At 33.7% G+C, this 21,962-nt stretch overlaps 1 protein-coding gene across 1 annotated transcript; it reads left to right on the top strand.

Moving 5' to 3' along the window:
- Window positions 1–1,237: 1,237 nt before the first annotated feature.
- Window positions 1,238–20,657, top strand: eRF1 (eukaryotic release factor 1). Its single transcript, XM_085954058.1, has 9 exons — window positions 1,238–1,427; window positions 2,688–2,863; window positions 3,673–3,911; window positions 5,736–5,966; window positions 6,485–6,640; window positions 6,840–6,940; window positions 7,882–7,975; window positions 8,888–9,035; window positions 17,721–20,657. The coding sequence occupies exons 1-9, from the start codon at window positions 1,342–1,344 to the stop codon at window positions 17,804–17,806; spliced, it is 1,317 nt and encodes a 438-aa protein (XP_085810184.1). The 5' UTR covers window positions 1,238–1,341; the 3' UTR covers window positions 17,807–20,657.
- Window positions 20,658–21,962: the final 1,305 nt, after the last annotated feature.

Genomic DNA, 21,962 nt, shown 5'->3' with positions numbered 1-21,962 from the left:
GAAGTAACGTGGATAGGTGTGGAAGCTTGAGGCATTCGCTTGGTGTTGCGCTGAGTTTCTCGTAACCCTTTTGGGACTCCAATGTTTCATGACTCTCCGTTTCCTGTGGATTCTATCCCTCAAACCGGCAATAACGGCGCCTTAATACGACACATGAAAACCTGGTTTTAGTACCTTAACATAGTACCTACATTATGAACAAAAAATATATTAATAAAATTAGGTATCAATAGGTACGATCGACCGAGGGTACTTTGATGAAGCTTAAATTATAATTGATTTAAGTTTTGTACAACCTAGGTATTCCATGTGAATCGTTTTTTGGGGGCCCAGGTTTCACCTCTCGGCATCTTCAGGCATTATGCGCACTCACCAATAAAATTGTAAATATACACCAATACACCAACAATGAATATGTACAGTGTAATAAATTCTCGTTTATGTAACAAATCGACACAGTAAAATAACGTGACTAGGTAGGTATAAAGTAAAGGAGCAAGTATAAAAAAATAATGAGTATTACCTACCTTGTAAAAATACTTACAAGAGTAATGCGTAATGGTATGTAAGAGCGAGTTGTATTCATGCAATTATTGATTAACCAATATTACTCAGCAGAAAAGGGATCGATAATAATTACATACTATTATTTACCCCTTGTGAACAATTTATTTACCCCCGTCTACTCATAAATTTTATTCGGTGTTGCTATATTTAAAAAAAATCATAGTACTTTGCAGATATACCAACTGCAGTAATGACACTTTTTTTCATAAAATTAAATTTCTTCTTGCTGTGCGAAACGAAAGTGATGGCTTTCTCGGGAGCTTTCTACCATACATAGTTAACGTGAAGTGCAGCGGTCCCATTTTTGGGCTATAATTACGTATTATTCTTGGCGCGTCGTCAGATTTTGTTGAGAATTAAATTGCTATTCGCGAATTCAAGTTGGAATCGCAGCTGCCCTTCAGAGATTCGACGTATCGTTACGTTGGACCCGTCAAGATTATTCGTATGATCCACATGGTCAGCGGAGCGATATTCTGTGCCAAATCCAAAATCTGTCGCGTACGGAAGAAAGCCTCGCCCAACTTGCGAGTTCATCGCATGCGGCTCAAATATTAATTCGATCGCTCTTTTTGTTAGAAAATTCGATCCGGATTATTCAGGTTTTCGCCAGAAGTCCGCTTCGCAGGTTGAAGGTTGCAAACTTGCGACGCGAAGTTGGTCGCATTTCGTGGCTCCTCCGTCCATTTTGCACCGTGGGCCTGTTTCTTGCAGCGATTGGAAATTTTCCAGATTTCCCAGCTGCGGACCGTCGGATAAGAATTAGTTATCAACATGTCCAACGAGGAGACTTCGGCCGACCGGAATGTCGAGATCTGGAAGATCAAAAAGCTCATCAAGAGCTTGGAAATGGCGAGGGGGTGAGTCCGTGAAATCCACATTCCATATCGCTATAACACCAGACGTTAAATCATTTTTACGACTAGGTCGCCTTGACGGGATAAATTACGCCCTCCGAGTATTTAGAACTACGTAGGGCGCCGGACGCTTTGTTTTAATTTTTGTTTTGAAATTATGCCAGTGAATGTGTATTTTTATAACCTTCGTCAGTTTCACAATCATGTTTGGAGACCACGCGGCTCTTTATAAGCGATTCGTAAATTATTTGTAAATTACCTTGAATGAATATGACTTGAGTTTCGATTACCCACTAATTATTTTATTTGTATTCAATATTTTTATTTTGTTTTTTGCTGCTCAGTAATTCATGAAAGCCGATATTCCATCGAATGCCACCTTGTCCTACGTCAGTTTATTTTCGCAAGTTGCCATATTTTATAAAAATGTGTGACTAATCGCGTACTTAAAAATTTAATTTTTATCAATTATTTTATTGCACTCACACTGGTAATACTTATTTCTATAATTTTCTAAAATTATAATTTAGAAAAAACTTGTAACACACTGGGCACCTGTGTTAATTAAATAGTAAACATGGACCTTAGAAATTTCGAAACAAGCTAACTAACTAGGTATTTACAGCCAAGTAGGTAATATGGAAAACAAAATTTTGAATTTTCAAAATGTATGTTGAAATGTGCGTTAATAATAAACATGGTCGGACCTCTTGATCTGAACTGGTGCTGGTGTCAGTCGGTGCCGGTCTTTTTAAAAATAGTAAAAAATCCTAAATTCATGAATATTTATATTTGTGTACATAAAAAAAAATGGCGCTATATAGCATAAAGCCCTAACCTGTCAAAATGTCACTTAGTTTTCAGACTTCCGTCAAGGTTGGGTATTTACTACCAAAGGCATGTCACGTAATTGTCTTATTTTGTACATAAAATTGTATTTTATGAGCAGTACCATCATTTTTAATAAAGACATAATTCTGAAAACACTTCTGAGAAAATATATTATAACCAATAGAAAAGCAGGATTATGTTCGATAATTAGAATGTTACATTCTTAAATCTTGTGAATTATTCGTTGAATAAAAAAAATAGTTACTTAATGATTTTTAATGTCAAAACAAATGGTGGACTGTTAATCTTGCCTAACTTAACCCAAAAAAATATTAGATAAGATTTTTCAATACATTATAATATTAAATGACTGAAATAACCTTTTTACCTTTAAAACCAAACAAGTGAATCAATAAACGACGATGATTTCAGAAATGGAACCTCCATGATATCCCTGATCATTCCGCCAAAGGATCAGATCTCCCGAGTCTCAAAGATGCTGGCTGATGAGTTTGGAACGGCTTCCAACATCAAGTCGAGGGTGAACAGGCTGTCGGTGCTAGGGGCCATCACTTCCGTACAGCATAGACTTAAGTTATACACCAAAGGTTTGTATTTATCTCATAATTCGCAAAGTACATCCAGCGTAATGGAGTTTGTGCTCAGATAAATTATAATTTTCTAGGAGAGTTTTCTAAAATTATTATCAATCATCAAAGTGTATTCCATAAAGGATTAATTACATTGGCAGACGCGCAGATCTAACGATCCACGCCGACCGTTGTGGCCAACGTCTTTACAGTATAAGCAATTACACGCAACGATTCGATCGTGTTAGTCCTTGCTTTTGATTGGGTTAAAATAAACTTAGTGTTGCTATTATTAAAAATACAGGTTGACCGAAAGATATTTTTTCTTTAGATTGGTGGCTACACTGAACAGTTTTCCCTTGCAATTTTATGTCAAAACTCAGCTGTCAAACCCAACCTCGCAAGCGGGCGGTAGCTTCAGATATTTTCGTACGTTCTCGGCAATCTTCACTTGAATCTTTGTGAATCGTGGCAGACGTAAAAAGGGTTGGTTCCAATTTACTCACGATCCCGGAAAACCATAGATAATAGATTTTGGCAATCGTAGCAGACGAACGGCCCAGACGGAATCTGCCAATGTAATTTGAGCATAAGCCCTGTGAAATTTGAGAGATTAGCTGATCAATAGCTGGAATTCTTGATGCACACAGGAAAAGTATTTAAAAAAGGGAGGCGCCCGTGTTGGCAATGGCTAAAGTAGCATTGAAACAACCCCGAACGCGTCCCACAAAAATTTACAAATCTTATATGTGCAAGCTTTAGGTAATATGACATAATGTTGTGGCAAAAATCATAGTTCATTAAATTTATTTTGTTTCCGTTTACAGTGCCGCCAAATGGTCTGGTAATCTACTGTGGTACAATAGTCACCGAAGAAGGCAAGGAAAAAAAAGTGAACATAGATTTTGAGCCTTTTAAGCCAATCAATACCTCTCTGTACCTCTGCGACAATAAATTCCATACGGAAGCCTTGACTGCACTCTTAGCTGACGATAACAAGTTCGGCTTCATCGTAATGGACGGTAACGGAGCCCTTTTTGGCACACTGCAAGGAAATACAAGAGAGGTTTGTATTCATATTATTTTCCTTATTGGTATTCCACTGTTTTTTTTTTTATTGGAGGCAGGTGTCATGGAGAGAATTGTTTTTTTGTTTACATCTTAAAACAGGATTACTCTGTATGTCAGTAGATTTTTTGTGTTCAAATTTCAAAGATTTACACTGCATACGATATCTGAAAGAAAATAATTTACTATTGTATATACCTACCACCATAAATCGTCCGGTGTTTGAATTTAGAACTAATCTTATCACAGTATAAAAGTATTGAATGATATGTCAAATGTTAGCATGTGGCACAGCTGACAACTTATACTGGTGAATAGATTAGCTAATACATTCGAAATAAATTTGAGACCAAAATTTTTTAATGGATGATAGTCTACCTAACTTCGCCTAGGGATGTTCACACACATTCTTGAATTGAACAGACTTTTACTGCATATTCAATGAGGCTGTTTTTTGACCATGTCCGATCCTAAGATGATCATATGGGCCTCGACATGGTGGAGGTTTGTATCAACAAATTTTTGTTTTTACAACAAATGGTTGTCAACTACGCAATCATATGAGTAAGACAGGTTGCAGCGCTGGGAATAATCAATAGAATTAAGTTCTGCATTTTAGAGCATCACGTTAAATCATCATGTGGATGCGCCAGGTTAGAATAAGCCATCTTCACGTTTTTTAATCTTTTATGATTTTTGTTATCTTTTTGGTACCTGTGCAATTTGAGTATCTAGCTTTTAATTGGCTAGATTTCTTCCGAACGCAGGGAGACTAGGGAAGTATTGAACATCGGAAATAGTATTTATGCTATTGCCACGTGCATGTGTGCATCCAGCATTATTTTTGGTACATGAAGATCTGTATGTGTGTATTCGATATTGTAACTCTTATAATATGGACATTTATTGACAATATCTGATATGAAAAACAGTGATAAACACTATTTAGAATGAGTAGGTGCGTATATCGCACCGTGAGTGTAAAACCAAGGCATCTGCAAAAGACATATTTTGGATATATTAGGGTTTAAGTCTTCGTTTTGTTGGAAGAAATAGAGTTTCTAAAAAAAACCATAATATTTGGTTTAACTACATTATATTGCATGTTCTTTCAGTTACTTCACTTTTACATTATCAGGTTCACGACTTTTGCAGTTGTTTTGCATTTAATCTCGAAATTGAAAAATTTGCAGATGTTTTGGTTTTACACTCACGGTGCGATATGATTAAAATTTTAATATTATGAAGTAATTGTATCTCATTGTTTGATGTAAACCTTTATTATACCATTTGCTGTAGAGAGAACTTCTTGGGATCCTTGACCTCTTAGGATGGATATTTGACCTGGCACCAACATGATCCAGACTTGGAAATACTAACTTGGAAATATGAAATACTAATCATATTTCCGACCCGTTTACACAAATGCAATTTAATCCATCGATCAACTTCAAAAAATTGTTAACCAGCTAGATGTCATTGTACAAAAATGTCTTCAGATGAAGATATAGAGATTTTGTATTGAAGCTTAAAAAAAATAAGGAATATGTCGAAGTAAAGGATGGATCTGTCAATTAGAAATGCACTGAAGGAGTGGATCATTTGTTTGAAGGACCGCAGCTAATACATACTTGAACTACAAAAACCACCTGTAAAGCAAATACAAGCGCAAACAGCTGCTTTTCCAATGAATCATTTACATCGACTAAGTTACATGTGTTTTCTGAATACATACTAATTAATTAAGTACCTAACATATATTATGTATGTTCAAGGCTGCTTTTTATATACATAGGAATGATGTCGAATCTTCATTTTGCAGGTACTCCATAAGTTCACGGTGGATCTTCCGAAGAAGCACGGCCGTGGTGGTCAGTCCGCTCTGCGTTTCGCCCGTCTCCGCATGGAGAAGAGGCATAACTATGTGAGGAAGGTGGCCGAGGTGGCTACACAGCTCTTCATCGTGCAGGACAAACCCAACGTTTGCGGATTGATCCTTGCCGGTTCGGCCGACTTCAAAACGGAACTCTCACAATCAGACATGTTCGATCCTGTGAGTTATTTTTTCACTACTTGTTGATTGGATTTTTCTTCAAAAATGTCATTTCATCGCATGATCAAAATATGAGGAGCTCCTATTTCTTATGTCAATTATAATGCTTTCATCCTCAGTCCCTCAGATATATTAAAAATCCATAATAGTAACTATTTATGCATTATAATGATGGATAATGCTGCTTTCATTAATGCCTGTGAAATTTGAGAGATTGGCTAATCAATAGCTTGAGTTCTTGATGCACACAGGAAAATTATTTATACAGGGAGGCGCCCGTGTTGGCAATGGCTAATGTAGCATTGAAACAACCCCGAACGCGTCCCACAAAATACTTAAATATTTATTTTCTTAATAATTAATGAAGTCTTAAGTTTGGATTTTTACTGATTTGAATTTGATGGTTTGTTTGGCTTATTCAATTATTTTTTAACTCAATGAATATATAAGCAATCTATATAAGTTCTCTAATCTTGATTGTCTCTTTTTTAATTATAATTAACTTTTATCGTTTTCAGAGATTACAAGCTAAAATTATTAAATTAGTGGACGTATCCTACGGAGGAGAGAACGGTTTCAATCAGGCAATCGAATTAGCAGCCGAGTCACTACAGAATGTCAAATTTATCCAGGAAAAGAAACTCATTGGACGATACTTTGATGAAATCTCACAGGTTTATATGTCTTTTAACTACATAACACAAAGATAAATGTTTAAATTATGTTCCATCACATATTGTTTTGCCAGGCTACCAAAGTAACCAAAAATATGATGACATTTTTACCAAAGCTCACGTTTTAGATTCGTTATGATGTTTTCGCTGATCTCATCTCAATGAATAGCCTTTGGTAATGTGATTGCCTTGTTCGCAGGATACCGGCAAATATTGTTTTGGAGTTGAAGACACCCTCAGAGCACTGGAGTTGGGGTCCGTTGAGACACTCATCTGCTGGGAGAACTTAGACATTCAAAGGTCTGTTTTTTTCACCATGCTTACATTATATATTTAGAAACAGATTTACTATTCGTGTTACACCAAGTTAAGGCTGCTTGCATATGACAGCCACTTGTGGATATCGCAGATCACAGGCTAGATGTTCACTGCACGGATGCGGCTAGGTAATCGGCAGAGAACAGGCTGCAGATATGTGTGTGTCACTCCGGCAAGAAGAATGTTGTATACGTGGAATGTTCAGTGAGGTGGACCATGCGCCGTGTACTTGGAGTTAATCATAGTTAGCTGTTGGAGTGCCGTTCTTCCCTTGCACTACTCACCGCCCCCTGTGATTACCTTTTCTTCGAGCTTCCGCAGCGGGATACCCGATTTTCCACACATCCCATATCTACGCATGCTGTGTAATGAACATTTGACCTGCAGGCTCTCACCCATAAATGGCCTCTGACCTTGAACATGGCACGGAACGTGCTTATGTTTCTGATTTCTGTTGTTTTTTTTTTGTTGTCTTACCAAAACCTGTCAAGTTCACATTCTATAGATCCACCAGTTTAAGTGGTCCACTGAGTTAGAGTGCCATATTATCATTCAATACTTTTTGTACTGTGATAAGCATAGTTCTAAATTCGTACACCTGATGATTTATGATGGTATATCTATACCAACAAACTTAATATAGCACCTGTGAAATTTGAGAGATTGGCTACTCAATAGCTGGAATTCTTGATGCACACAGGAAAAGTATTTACAAAAGGGAGGCGCCCGTGTTGGCAATGGCTAAAGTAGCATTGAAACAACCCCGAACGCGTCCCACAAAATCTATTCTAAGTATAAATATTATAAAGTTGATTACACATGTTAAGTTTGGGATATTCTCCGCAGAGAATTTCTACAGGGTATCGGAGATTTATTATCAATGAAATTACCTAGATCTAAATTTTTTTAATTCATTGTTACAGGTATGTGTTGAAATCGCACGCCACCTCAATGGAAACTGTACTGCACCTCACACCTGAACAAGAGAAAGACAAATCACATTTCACAGACAAAGAGGTGAGTTTGAATGTGATTTATTCATCCATTGCCGTGCAGTGAAAAGAAATGTTTCTATAGCTATTCTCATAAATAATGAGGAATGTCGGCACGGTCTTGAGTTGTGGGTACCTGTGCAATTTGAGTAACTGGTTTTTAATTGGCCAGTTTTCTTCCGAACGCAGGGAGAATAATGGGAAGCAGTGCACACTAGAAATGGTTATTATGCTATCGCCGTGTGCAGGTGTGCGTCCAACATTCTTTTTGGTACATCAAAATCTTCAACATTATACCTTCTATGTACGTGGGTATTTGGTTATCTAGATAATTTTATTTTATATCTAATACAACCAGACAATTACCTTATAACCCTTACATTATGCCTGGGCAAGATGACCAATTAGTATTATGATATTCAAGAAGTTTTTAAAATTCTTTATGGTGGAAAATAAAAATCTTATTCATAGCGACAAATCTAAAAGCTCGTAGGTCAGATTCAACTGATCATTTTTGGAACCAAATGGATGAAGAGTACCCTAATTTAAAAGAATGTGGCTTAATTCAATGTAATTTTTTGACTCTACTTACCAATGGGAGTAAAGACTTTCGATGATGAATGTAATTAAGTTAAAATTTTGCTTCTGTCTCACAGATAATCTGTGCAAGAGACTAGCAGTACGTAACATAATCTCCGCTCCGGGTACCTTTCCAGTTGGTTGAACGGCACAAATATTTATTTACACAGGGATTCAACAATTAATTACAACATAGCACTCAGTATTATCAATTAGCAAGTCTCCCCAGTCCCGTCATACATACATATCAAAGTACAATTAGTATAAGCTTAATTTTAGCCAAAATTTCGCTGCTTTGTTTTATTCTTGCCAGAGAGCAAATATGAAGATGACTGATTGTTATTGTTTTGTCGAATAGAGCGGGGTAGAGCTGGAGTTAGTAGAATGTCAGCCGCTTCTGGAATGGCTGGCCAACAATTACAAAGCCTTCGGAACCACCTTGGAGATCATCTCCGACAAGAGTCAGGAGGGAAGTCAGTTCGTCAGAGGGTTCGGTGGAATCGGAGGTCAGTATCCACTCTCATTATTAACCTTTAAGAGACTGCTTTATAGGATCTATTTGATATTAAAAATTAGATTTATTAATCAAGCACGCTTCATTAGATGCGGATCTGAAGAAATTGAATTTTATATATTATGATTAAATTAACGATGCATTCAGGGTACCTGTGAAATTTGAGAGATTAGCTACTCGATAGCTTGAGTTCTTGATGCACACAGGAAAAGTATTTATAAAAGGGAGGCGCCCGTGTTGGCAATGGCTAATGTAGCATTGAAACAACCCCGAACGCGTCCCACAAAATTTATTAAATTTTTTATGAAGGGAGTACTCGTTAGAATCAATTTGATATCAAATTAAGATTTAATTAAACATACCTGATTAATTATGGGTCTGAGAGGGTTACACATTACTGAAATGCCACATTCTGTTTGCAGAAATATATCCAATTAATCGGATGATTGATTCACTGTGTCAGTGTTTCGTGATAAATATATCTGAAATATTTCTTACCTGTAATGATTGTTACTGACGGATGCATAAGCTTTTTTTTACTTCAATCAGAATCTAATTGATGGAACTCAAAATGTAAAATAATTCTTGGAAGGTATTATTGTGAAGATACCTTACACTTACCTCGGTCGCACATACAAATTAGTCTTGTTGCAGTCGAGACAAGTTTGAATGTGCAACCTGGTTTACCTCACAGGCTCCAGGATTTTAATCTACCTAAACAATATTTACTTGAATACAGTATAAAACCTGATATGAATATGTCTGTGTAAGATCTAACCTTATGAATTGGCAGCAATATTAATAAACATGTTCTCTTTTCTTTTTCCTTTGTGCTGCTCACACGGATTTGTCTTGCGGTGTTGGTATTGCGCTTCTATCCTGGACTCTACTTATATCGTACTAACTCCGCTTTCATGTGCATGCAATAATTGATTTATTAATGAACGTATGGGTTTTGTGGTATATTCTAAATTAACCTCAATACATCATCCCCACAATGAACAACAATACAATGCCATTGACATTTGTTTTCTTTTTTTGCGAACGTTTCATCTTGAATTTCTATCAAATTTTTTTGAATATTGGGAATTCATTCCATTCAATTTGATTTACGGAGGACGACATATACTAATAAAATAAAATGATTTACTGCCTCTGCCATCCTTTTGTATTCAATAAATTGTATTTTTTTCATTGTTGTACTTACAAAAACACAACTTATTTTAATTTCATTTTTTCTTATTAAATCTCAACTTTTTATGTTTCCATGTGTGTACAAATCTATTTCTGTTTGGGAAAATTTATCATTAAATATTTACATATAAAAAACACCCTTCCCACTACCCCGTTAACGTCGACATGTACTGGCGTCCAGGAATCCTCCGGTACAAAGTGGACTTCCAATCCTTGCAGCTGGACGAACCTTTGGACGATGTGGACCTCGACGATTACTAAATACAACGCCCTATTAATAATATTATTTCGACACATTTCGGCCTTTATATTATACAACATGTTTTGTGTTATTTATTTCAATATGAGTATACCTTGCTTATCGGGTAATTAATGGCTATCTGAAAAAAGCAATACAATGAAACATCATTTGACTAGACGAGTGTCCTTTATGTCAGTTGAAAACTCATTTCTCCGTTGAAGAAATCAACTGGCTTTTATTAATTGATTGTCATGTTACTGATTTCTTCTCCTTCATTGAAAGAAGATGTTGGAACTTTGCCTAACTGGAGGCGGCATACATGTGTGGTTTGTGTGTGCAATCTCACAAATTACCCACACAATGTCTTGCATGTTACATTCCTACTCACATAAATTACCACTCTTCTGCTCACCGCCTGAGTTCTCTTGAATAAATTGCCAAAACCAGATAATGTGTCCGAGGATGGCGCTAAATTTGTTACTAATCAAACCTAAAAACACTTATTACTGAATTGAACAATCTTCCATTAGAAAATTAATTATCCTCGCTGTCACAGTTTTGGGATATGCATAATTTTATGTTGTACAACTGATATATCATCACATATTGCACGAGGTATAGTTGTTAAGCTCTTGTAACTACATAATTGTTCCTATAAGTAAATGGGTGTTTAACAAAAGAGCTGCATTTTAACACATCGGGTTAAACCACACTACAAAACGTTTTCCATTTTCCCAGTCTGGTAATTAAATCCACATGAAATACTTCTCAATATGCAGATAAGCTTGGTATACCTGTATATTTGTTGTTTTTAGTACATGTTTGAAGCAGCCAAAGGAATTTTCCTCTAATAAGTTTTGGATGTTTGTATAGATTAGAAATAAAATGGTATCGGTTTACTGCAATAACATGCGTGAATTACCATGGCGGCCTGTCAGCGACTTTGACGCTCTATCTGTTAAAATGTCTCCTATATTATTGCTTAAAGTTGGGTTTGTTGGTTTTTCCTCTTTTGAACTGCAAGCAATTGATTGTCATTTATTATGAACTATGTATGTTAGCTTTTTTAAATTAGCTCATAATTTTAGTTTCAGATAGTAAATCACACTGTTACTTTTCATGTTTTCCAAACTCAATGATTGTTGGCGGAGCTTTTCGTTGGTTTGTACAAGATTGGAACAATTGATTCGCTAAACTTTTTGTACCTTTTCTACATCCGGAAATATGAAAACAACTTTGCACCGAAAACGGACAAACGCAAAATTAGATTTAAGAATTGAACCAATAATGCGTCTGTCGTATTGCTGTCGTGTTTTTATCCATGAATGATATTCTTCCAATGCCTGTACAAGCATCGAAAAAAAATGCAACGTTTTTACTCATAAGTGATTGCAATAATTCTCTTGGTCAATGGTGTGTTTATATTTGATTAAATATTTAGTGTTAATATTAATATTTTTTTTTTAAATTGAGTTAAACCTATTAGTCCATCAATTTGGATATAATTTTTGATTCCGATTGGCTTATTTTAGAGACAGGAAAAATACTTCAAAGTTAATCTGTTTTGAAAAGTAATACACAAGTGCATGTATTCTCTTCTCTGCTGCCGATTTACGTACTAATCTCTCCTGATAGTCAAGCATTGTCCGATTTCTTTGAAATGTAAATGCTATACTGTGATAAGTGAAACCAATTTTGCCATAAGAACTAGGTAACGAATACAGTTAATTATGTAATATACGAGACAGGCGCAACGAAAGTGGCACATCGTAATATCCAGCGAGATTATAACGTGTCCGCTTTCTTCCCTGATCATGGCTCAACAGGTTTTGACATAGGCATATTATAGCGTATATTTATTTTTAAATACTTTTAAGAGATTCGGCAAAATAGTTTTATTTAATGTTAATTAAATTATGGTAAGGAAAATTGGCGACTGATTCATTTCTCTATGCCTCGCTTATCTGGTGTTTCGATAGGCTGCCTGGACGGGAGGGTAGTGACTGGGATTGGGGTCTTTGCAAACTATTTGTCTATGTATATTTTGTCCGCACTTTTGTTAAGCTATTCATTTTAGGTGTTGTTTTCTCTCTTACCTGCTACGTGTAGGACACCCGATATACGAGGCTTGTCAGTATAAAACATAGTTTGAGGGGCTAGTTCTAATACCGCATAATGTTCAGTTGCAAATTTTACATTAGAATCAAGATATGAGTTGTTGATTATTATTGACATCTTTCATGTTGTTTATTGAATATTTACAAATTTTGACTGAACTAATCTCACTTTGTATGACTTCAGCCGTAAATATTACAGTTGTTTCTTTCCGGATGAATATGAACTAAACTATTAGTATATATTAGTTTATTTTTATTGAACTGTTCTATAAAATCACTGCGACTTGTATAAAGTATGACTTAAAACTGTGTAGGTACTCCATTATGATTTATATCTATAATATAATTCAAAATATAATTAGACAATATTAGTTTTACATCTTTTGCGGACAGGCACCGTATGTTTTGATCGAGTGATCATCACTCCCGATCGTTTTAGACATATTTTTATTATAAAAAACTTTAAATTATGTAAATTGACAGATGCGTACACCGCAGAAGCGTAAATTGAAATGATAAATTTGAGGGTGTTTCTGAAGTGCGATTAGCTACACTGGAGGTGATTGTTAGTTCACATTTTTAACACGAGGACAAAAAGTTTTTGATCGACAGTACAGGTCGATATTCTTCGACGAGTTCTTGTAGTACAATCCGAGGTGTCTTAACCCTTTTACTCCCACGGGGCCGATATTTCGGCCCACCATACCTATGCGAAAACTCCATCTGGGCCGATCCATCGGCCGAAAGTTTGGAACCAAATTTACGATTTATTCCAAATTTTTTCCCGTCATATTTCGTTCATGTAGACGAAGCATTATATTCACTGTGTGTTGGGTGGTGACTAACATTTATTTTAGTGTCGGCATTGTTTATAATTATGCCATACCCTAATAACTCACAAGTCATAATTGCTCTGCTGTCGAACTTGAGACCAAAGAGGGTCATAAAAATAATAAAACATTATTTTTATGACACATTTTAAATTCTGATATTTCTTTTAGTTGTTTTATGATTCATATATCACATTACAAAATGAAATTTGTAATTTTTGAACTAACAATGGATGCCACTGTATTTTTGGTAAGATGGTGAAAAAATACATGAATATAAATAATATTATAAATGATTTAGTGCTTTGAGACTTATTTTTTGAAATTACTTCATTCCATATCAGTTAGTCGTCGATACTGTATCGAATTCTCTTGCGATTTCGTGAATTGAATAATATTCTTGAATACCTTGACACTATACGATTTTTTTTGATTACTTTATAAAAATTCTATTTCATAGAGAAATAATAATATGTTTATTTTTTTTTCTGTTACTACATAAGGATAGATTATATTGTAAAATTTGATATATCAATTATAAATAAAAAAATGTTGTCACACTTGTTTTGTTGTTCAAACATAGTTTTATCCGTTCATTTCTAAATAAATATTGATACATTATTTTTTTCTTTTGTTTTATTGATGTAAACTATCAATATTATTACTTATTATTGCTTTATACACCATTGAGAACACACAAAAAAAGTTTCAAATTTTTAAAACATGTGTAGAATTAGTTATTTAAAAAAAACTAAATCGACGATTTGTTGTCAAAAAACGCTTGGGAGTTTTCGCATATGCTAGGCTAAATCAGCTGGGAGTAAAAGAGTTAATGAACATTTTGACGAAATAAAATCTGATTTTATGTGGTATTGGAACTGGGACAGTGTTGTCATTCTTAAGTGTAAACGAATTTAGTTTTACAATATCAAATTAAATATTGACATTTTACAATTGAAGCTTTTTTTTAATCAATAACCAATAATATTGTTTTATACACTATTACTAGCCTTGGCCTTGTAGGAAACGAAATACATGTAAACCATGTATCCAATAATATTATGCGTTGCAAGATAATGATTTGATAAAAATGTAGTTATAAACAATAATCTTATTCAGCAAGCAGTTGTATTGTGGAACACTATTTTTTCTAGTATAAATAGTCAAACACAAACCACGGTTTGCGTCGAATCAACACATGGTGTGTAACTTTGAAGATTTGATCCTCTCATTATGTACGTCTCAACGGATTAGGAGACTAAATAATACGAGATTGATTTTCAACCATTCACAAGTGTCCAATCGAAGATGTCAATATATATTACATTATCTACCTACCTGCAAAGACTACATTATCTGTTGACACCTGTTCATATTTTGTTGAGAACTTTCAGCGAAGGTTAAAATTGTTTCTAGAAAGTATCGGGCGTCCTCCACGTTTAAAACGAATTAGGTGAAAATAAAACGTGTACTGCCAATGTTTATCAATTAAATTATGCTGTAAAATAATACGAATTAAATTTTAATAAAAAGAATGCAAAAAGTATACCTTGTTTTCATAAAGATTTCCTCATGGTAGGTGGCCTATACAATCATTTCCCAGTTACAATATTATGTACCTAAAATAATAATATAACCACATTGGATGGTCAAAAATTTTCTTAAAACTGTTAGTGTGTCAATCGTTTCGGAATCGGATTACGTTTACGACACTAGTTAAGTGTTGAAGTACCTACCTAATTGGTGTTTATATTGAAAACGTATACATGCATGTAAAAAATCCAAGGTTTGTGAAATCACTAGGTACTTACCAGCGTTCATTACAATAAACAACTTCTTTTGTAGTTTATGAATGCCATGCTTGTTTCGGGGAAAATTTCTAATTGTGTATTTTTGTTTGAATTGCGACTTTTTGTGTTATGTGATCGCTCATTTAAAAATTCATATTCTCTGATATAACAAGCAAATTCAGTAGGTCCCATCTTCCTCGTAATAACCAAGTTCGACTGTAGATGTAACTTTGTAATAGAAATGTTGGTAAATATTCTGGATGTAATTAAATAGTATTGGACCAATGCAACAGAAGTGTTGTGTCAGATTTTATAATGAATGTTTTGTGGCCCAAAATGTGTGTTGTTATTTGGAAAATAGAAATTGTAGTTTGGAATTTAAAAGCTTTGCTACTATTAACAAAAGCTTCCATGTCGATCAATGTCCTATGCTTTATTCCTTATTAGTTAGGTTGAAGATGAATATGAATACTTTGTGCTGTCGGCATTGTTGTTACAGTGAGTATTTATTTTTACCACTAGGTAATAATTGATGTTGTGTGTTTTTTCCATTATTTTGAAGAAGTACAGTAGTGTAGAATTTTCATTTTTTTCTCACGCAATAGACGACGTTATAAATTGCAACCAAATAGCCCAGCATAATATTTTACGTCTCATACATACATTATTTTGATTGATTTTTATTTGTACGTATGAAGAAACTTGTGTGAAACATCAAAAATTTTTAGACACTATTTTTCATAATAAACCTCTTGGAATGAAAGAAAATTTGTATGATTATTTCTAAATAATTACAAGGTATAAAGAACTTTTTATATACCACGTTTTTAAATTTTGTGTCATACAAACTTGACAATTCTATGTATTAATGAATACTTTTTTTTGTACTTGATAGAAACACTGAATAAATATAGAATACTGAAATGTCATTTTGATTTCCATAGTAACGCACGTATATATTAATAATTTAGTTGCTAGGACTGGACACACAAGAATACGAGCTAATAAAAACGTGGTAATAAAATAGATGTAGTTCTGTGAATACCAAATAAACTAAGTAAATATATTTTTTATATATCCAGTCTGAACAGGCTTATTTTATATTCCATTATGAACAGAAGATCAATAGTTTTGAGTTGAACTATCGAAGAAAAAATAATGAGAATTGTTTGATTTTTATACCTATTATAACGTAATAATATTATCTATATCTATAACTATTTTGTTTTTTGATTCACTTCGAAATTACGTTGTATTATTGCTATATTCTGGGACTATTTACTCTTGATAGCATTTCTATCATTTTCATCACTGAGTCTTGGCAAAGCACAGACTGACTTTAATGTGCACCAAATTTTGTCACACTTGTTTATAACTGTATAATTATTAAATAGTAAAGTTAGATTAGGTGTAGAGTACTATACATACTATGCAACTGCAAATTTTTTATACTAGGACAAATTATAAATTCATGTTGATTGATAATTCAATGTCTTATTATCGAGTATGACCCAATTTTGAAATTATTGTATAGCTCTTCACGTTTTTGAAATGGGATATTTACTAAACAAGTATAATAATCTATCTTTCTACTTACTAATTGAGACTTACATTTATAGTGAAACCCTGATTTTACATTTTTGAAAATGAAATTGAAAATTAAAATAAAACATTTTTAATGTTATAAGTTTAATGTTATAAATTTATAAGTTGGTTTATTGGAGCACATTATGTCAACATGTTCTTACACCCTTTCGATAATTCCTTTTCTCTTGAATTGACAAGCCAAATTTGATCAAGCGTAAAAAAAAAATAACAAAATCATACAATCCTGATGTGTTGTTAACTGTCTTTGGAACTGCAGACATGACAGACACGAAATTCGTTTCAATGATGTGTCATGCATTGAATTGAATGTGTTGGGATAAATATTTATTTTTTATTTTTAATTGAATTAAATTCAGACGTAAATAAAAACATATAACTGGGAATTGGATGTAGTAAAATGAAACAGGACTGTAAAAACTACATGCATATAACGGCAAAATTTGAATTCCAAACATGTAAAATTGAGGTTCCACTGTTTGTATCATTGTCTGGTAATCGGACCACCACCTCTCCTATACCAATGTTTCGGGCTCATTCTCAAGGGGACCTAAGAAATATAAATGATCACGATTCATTTGTGTTCAGTTAGATATACATTATTTCTTTTCGTTTCACTGGTTTTGGTTTGCTTTATTACAATATCTATTCTTGAAGGCAGCTTCAGAAAATGGGTCAATCGGAAGAGAAGATATTCTTAATTATTTGGTGGTGGATAGCAGTTCATCGAACTCCTTGATTGTTCACATTCTCTGGAATCAGCTTCTGATTGTATTTTTTATTGCATTTACTAATTTAGATTTGTCTGTAGGCATTAATTGTTTTAATTCATGTCATGTCACATACTTACGAAGACTAGTATTTAGACAAAGTTAATTTATTGTTATTCTCATCCCGCAGGGTTGCTCCGGTATAAGGTGGACTTCCAGTCAATGCAGTTGGACGAGGAAGACATCTATGATGTGTACGACATCGATGACTACTAAATGAGCCCCTGTGGCGCCCGCCACGTAATCCAATCACGCACAATGACAAACAAAATTCAAGATGGAAACCGGCAACACGTCCGTTGTTGCAAATGATGCCATTCAGTGTCTTAAAAATCACAAGTTATGACTAAATATAATTGTCACCGTTGTAGATAATTTCTTTTTGTTATTCTCTGTTACATTTTTATTTTGGGGTGCATTTATCCATGTTATCGTAAATTCGTAAAAGAGATGGGGTGTATGACATATTCCACTAGAACTAAATATCAAAAAAATTGCTCGAGGCTTTCACAGTTCATTGTTATTCTATCTGTTGTGTATATTTAGCTTTCATACTACTAAAAGTGCCATACTATTCTTGAGTATGACTTCTAAAATGAGCTCGAGACGTTTAGGAGAGAAAGAGGCATATGTGGTGACAAATCAAATACAATGATTGATTTTAATTTAATACTGGGGATATTTGAAGGAATTTAAATTATAATTGATTTAAATAGTTTTTAGCGATCCAGGTTTCTTCTTTCGGGCATTTTCAGGCAATATACTAGACTCACCAGTGGCTAATATACAATTGACAGTTAAATATTTGCCACTTGTGAGTGAATATAGTACCCAAAGATGCCGATTGGCGAAACCCGTATCATTAAAACATTGAATAATAGAATAATACAATACTGAACTCTAATTAGAATTTCGTTTGATTTTAACTTTGAAATTATTTCAAAAGTCCAATAAGCAATACATGAATGCTCTTGTTTTTTTTTTACACAGATAATGTCAGCACGATTTTATGAGTGACCTCTACTGTGATATTATGTAACTCGTGTTTTGTTAATTGCTCATGGACCATTTTGTATATTATCCTTTTACTTAAAGCGATTCTCTGATTTGAAAAATCATTGCAGAATTAGGTTAGGGTCATTTTTTGTGAGGACCGAGATATGGCACCCTCACTATTTTCATTTAAGTAATATTGCGGCACTGTGGATTTTTTTGCACTTTTTATATCTCATTAAACAACAGGTGATAGACGGAACTCCGTTAATTGAAAATCGATGAGACCGGAAATCCAAAAAAAAATATAGGGCATAAATGTACGGCATAAAATGCTTTGATGTTGCAATCTTGTAACACTTTCTGATATCAATGGTAGTATCATTCATGGAATTAGTGGAAATTGCTATAAATTGATTTTGTGAATTTACAGTGAATTTCGAATTAACCATGTTTATATTAACGGGGTTTTACTATAGTGGTATTATTGTAGAGGAATGTATTATCATTGCAGTGTTTGCAGTTTCGTGTGACGGCCAGGTAAAACCATGAGCATAGTATATATCTGGTATAGGGTACATGGCTAGCTTACCATGTTTACATTCGATTCACTTGGTAGAGTATTATTGCAAACAATTTTTATTAAGATCTATGAAATGACTTGTGATAAAATAAATTGTAACGCTATTTCTAACATTGTATAGGACTTCGTATATTCTATTGGTGTCACATGGTTATGAACGCAATGCCAATAATTATCATGCCTCTGTTAGTCTTAAAGAAAAACGGTAAAACAAAGTGTATTTATAAAATAATTGTGTTGAATTTGTCTTCCGCTAAATCTCTGTGTATTAGTGTAATATTGAATGTTGTGCTATCTTTTACTGTGTTGTGGTGGTTGAACAAGTGGACCAAATATAATTGACAATTCCCTGGATTGGACAGAACTCGTGGGCCCCCCGTGAAAAGCGGCGCCCCGCTGTGAAGTGTAGTTAGTTTTATTTTAAAAAGAAGACTGTCTTTTGTAGATAAAAAAATCGAAAACCGTGCGACAACACCAAAAACGATCGCTTTAAGATGTTCAAAGTGCGGCCGGCGAAACAATGCCTTTCCGTTTTGAATTCAGATAATATTTATAGGAGATGTGTGCGTAAGGCGGTATTAATCGGAAAGACATGACAAAATCATTGTCACGGTCATATGAGTGATCGCTGCAAATATAATCTGGTGGCGCACCGTCCGTACATTTAATACTGCGGAGAAACATGAGCCGAATGAATGTTCGCTTAAATACCTGAGCATATTACAGCAGTCGGCGATGTGCAATTTCAACACTCATTCATTATGTTGTTCGGCTTATGTCTCTCCACACCTTTAGAGTTTGAACATGTAAACATCGAATATACCGGTAACCAAGACACAGAATGAGTAAAAAATATTTCAGATATTATTTCCAGTCAATTAGCATATTATATTATGGCATATAAATATTTTACTTTAAAGAAATAAAATATGATAGTTTATCTCTTCCTGTCTTGGACTGGTGTATTGAATTACGAGTAAATACAATTCGTGAATATAAGCTTCATTGTAATGCCAAAACCCGTGTACCAACGGTGGTGTAAATTTATTTTTTGGCAACAAATGTATCCATGTATGCATCGTGTTATTTACACGTTTTAAACTCTAATTTTTGTATAACACTGATACTAATCTGAGAGAAGAATTATTGCATTTATAGTCATCGGTCATTCGACTCTATTTAAGCCTTAACATTTATGTAGCTATCGATAACAGTGGCTCTGTGGTGTTTAATTGATGAAAGTATTCGAAGTTAACTGCTGTTCCTAATAATATATTTGATATTATGATCCACAAAAATGTATCTTTTCGTTTCCACATTATTTGTAAAGTTATTATCAGTCAGTGTTGCCAATCGTACTATAATTATAGTATTTGTACTATAATGTTGGTCCACGTACTATGTACGATATTAAAAAGGTAAAGTACGACCAAAATATAATTTAGAATATCAGAAAAAATGTATTTTTATCTTAAAAATTTAGAAATTTATTAAAAAAAGTGAATATCAAAAAATACACTACAAGTACTAAAATTTTCATACCTCCATACTATAAATTGGTGTAAAATACTATAATTTAGATATTTCCGTACCTACCATAAATTGGTGGAAAGTACTATAATTTCGTAATAGAAAAAAATTTAGCGAGCCAAGAAAAAGGTGTTGTCTATGATTTAAAATGGAATCTCTTGGATTCGCTGTAAAGAATTTTTGATCGGAAGAGGCACTTAAATAAAAAAGGGCCTCGAAATTCCTCCATTATTTTTTGTGAGAAACAAAAAACGTCTACATTTTCAATAAATTATGATAAACATACCTACTATATTTTTTTCCGAAATACTGTAATTTTTTGGACCGTGTACTATAATTCGGTAATAAGAGATGGCAACATTGTTATCGATACTTGTTTCTTAGATATAATTAATTTACAGGAAGTTTAGCAGATGTTTACATTAAAATTTGCAAGTGTGTATGTTTTCTTATCTCAGAAGTGCAGAGGTTGGAGAAGAAGCCACGATAAATGCAATAATGATTCTTTAGTTCACATGAGTATTCAGACAATATTATGTATTATAATAATTCTTACCTTTGCCGATGCAAAGTTCCATTGGACACATTCATTATATACCTAATAATATTATTGTATATTTTTGTGAATATTTAGCACCCGTCTGTCTCATATATTGTGTGCTCAGCGCTCAATGCATAATATATCGATAAATTTAACTAAATTCAGGTATAACCAATCAAAATTTGGAATAGGTGACAATCCTCTGATCTATCATTGTTTTATGAAATGTTTTAGGATGCTCAGAATGTTACATCTTATCGGTAATGAAAGGTTATCTGTGCTAACAACATAAATTAAATTTTAAATTGATTTTCAATAGTTTTTTTTAACCCATGACCATCAGTGTCGAAATCCTGGCGATTAGGGTGTAATATTTTGACCTGAGCACACTAAAGGGAATTTATTTAGCTAAAATTCTATGATGTTTGGAATATTATTTTATGGATGGTAAAAATTGATAATTATTTCGCTGATTCATAGGTATGTTTTTTTTATATTCAATGTCTATGATTGTATTTTTTTTGTTGTGATGTTTTTGTTACACATTTAAAATCAAGAGAAAAATTATGAATTTTTTATGTATTCGGTTTATGAGAAATAATTACATTTTGGATATTTTATAATGAGTTTTATTTGGTTTCCCCTTTTGTCCTGTAATTTTTATTCCATAGAAAATTCTTTCCATAGAATGGCAAAATCCTGTAGAGTTTGGGTAAAACTGCGCA

This window comes from Rhyacophila brunnea, unplaced genomic scaffold (genome assembly GCF_057557595.1).
Source record: "Rhyacophila brunnea isolate RB1 unplaced genomic scaffold, BYU_Rbru_1.0 scaffold_4, whole genome shotgun sequence".
In the NCBI taxonomy this organism is placed as follows: Eukaryota; Metazoa; Arthropoda; class Insecta; order Trichoptera; family Rhyacophilidae; genus Rhyacophila; species Rhyacophila brunnea.
The sequence above is the reverse complement of the archived record's forward strand: the minus strand, read 5'-3'. Positions and strand labels throughout refer to the sequence as shown.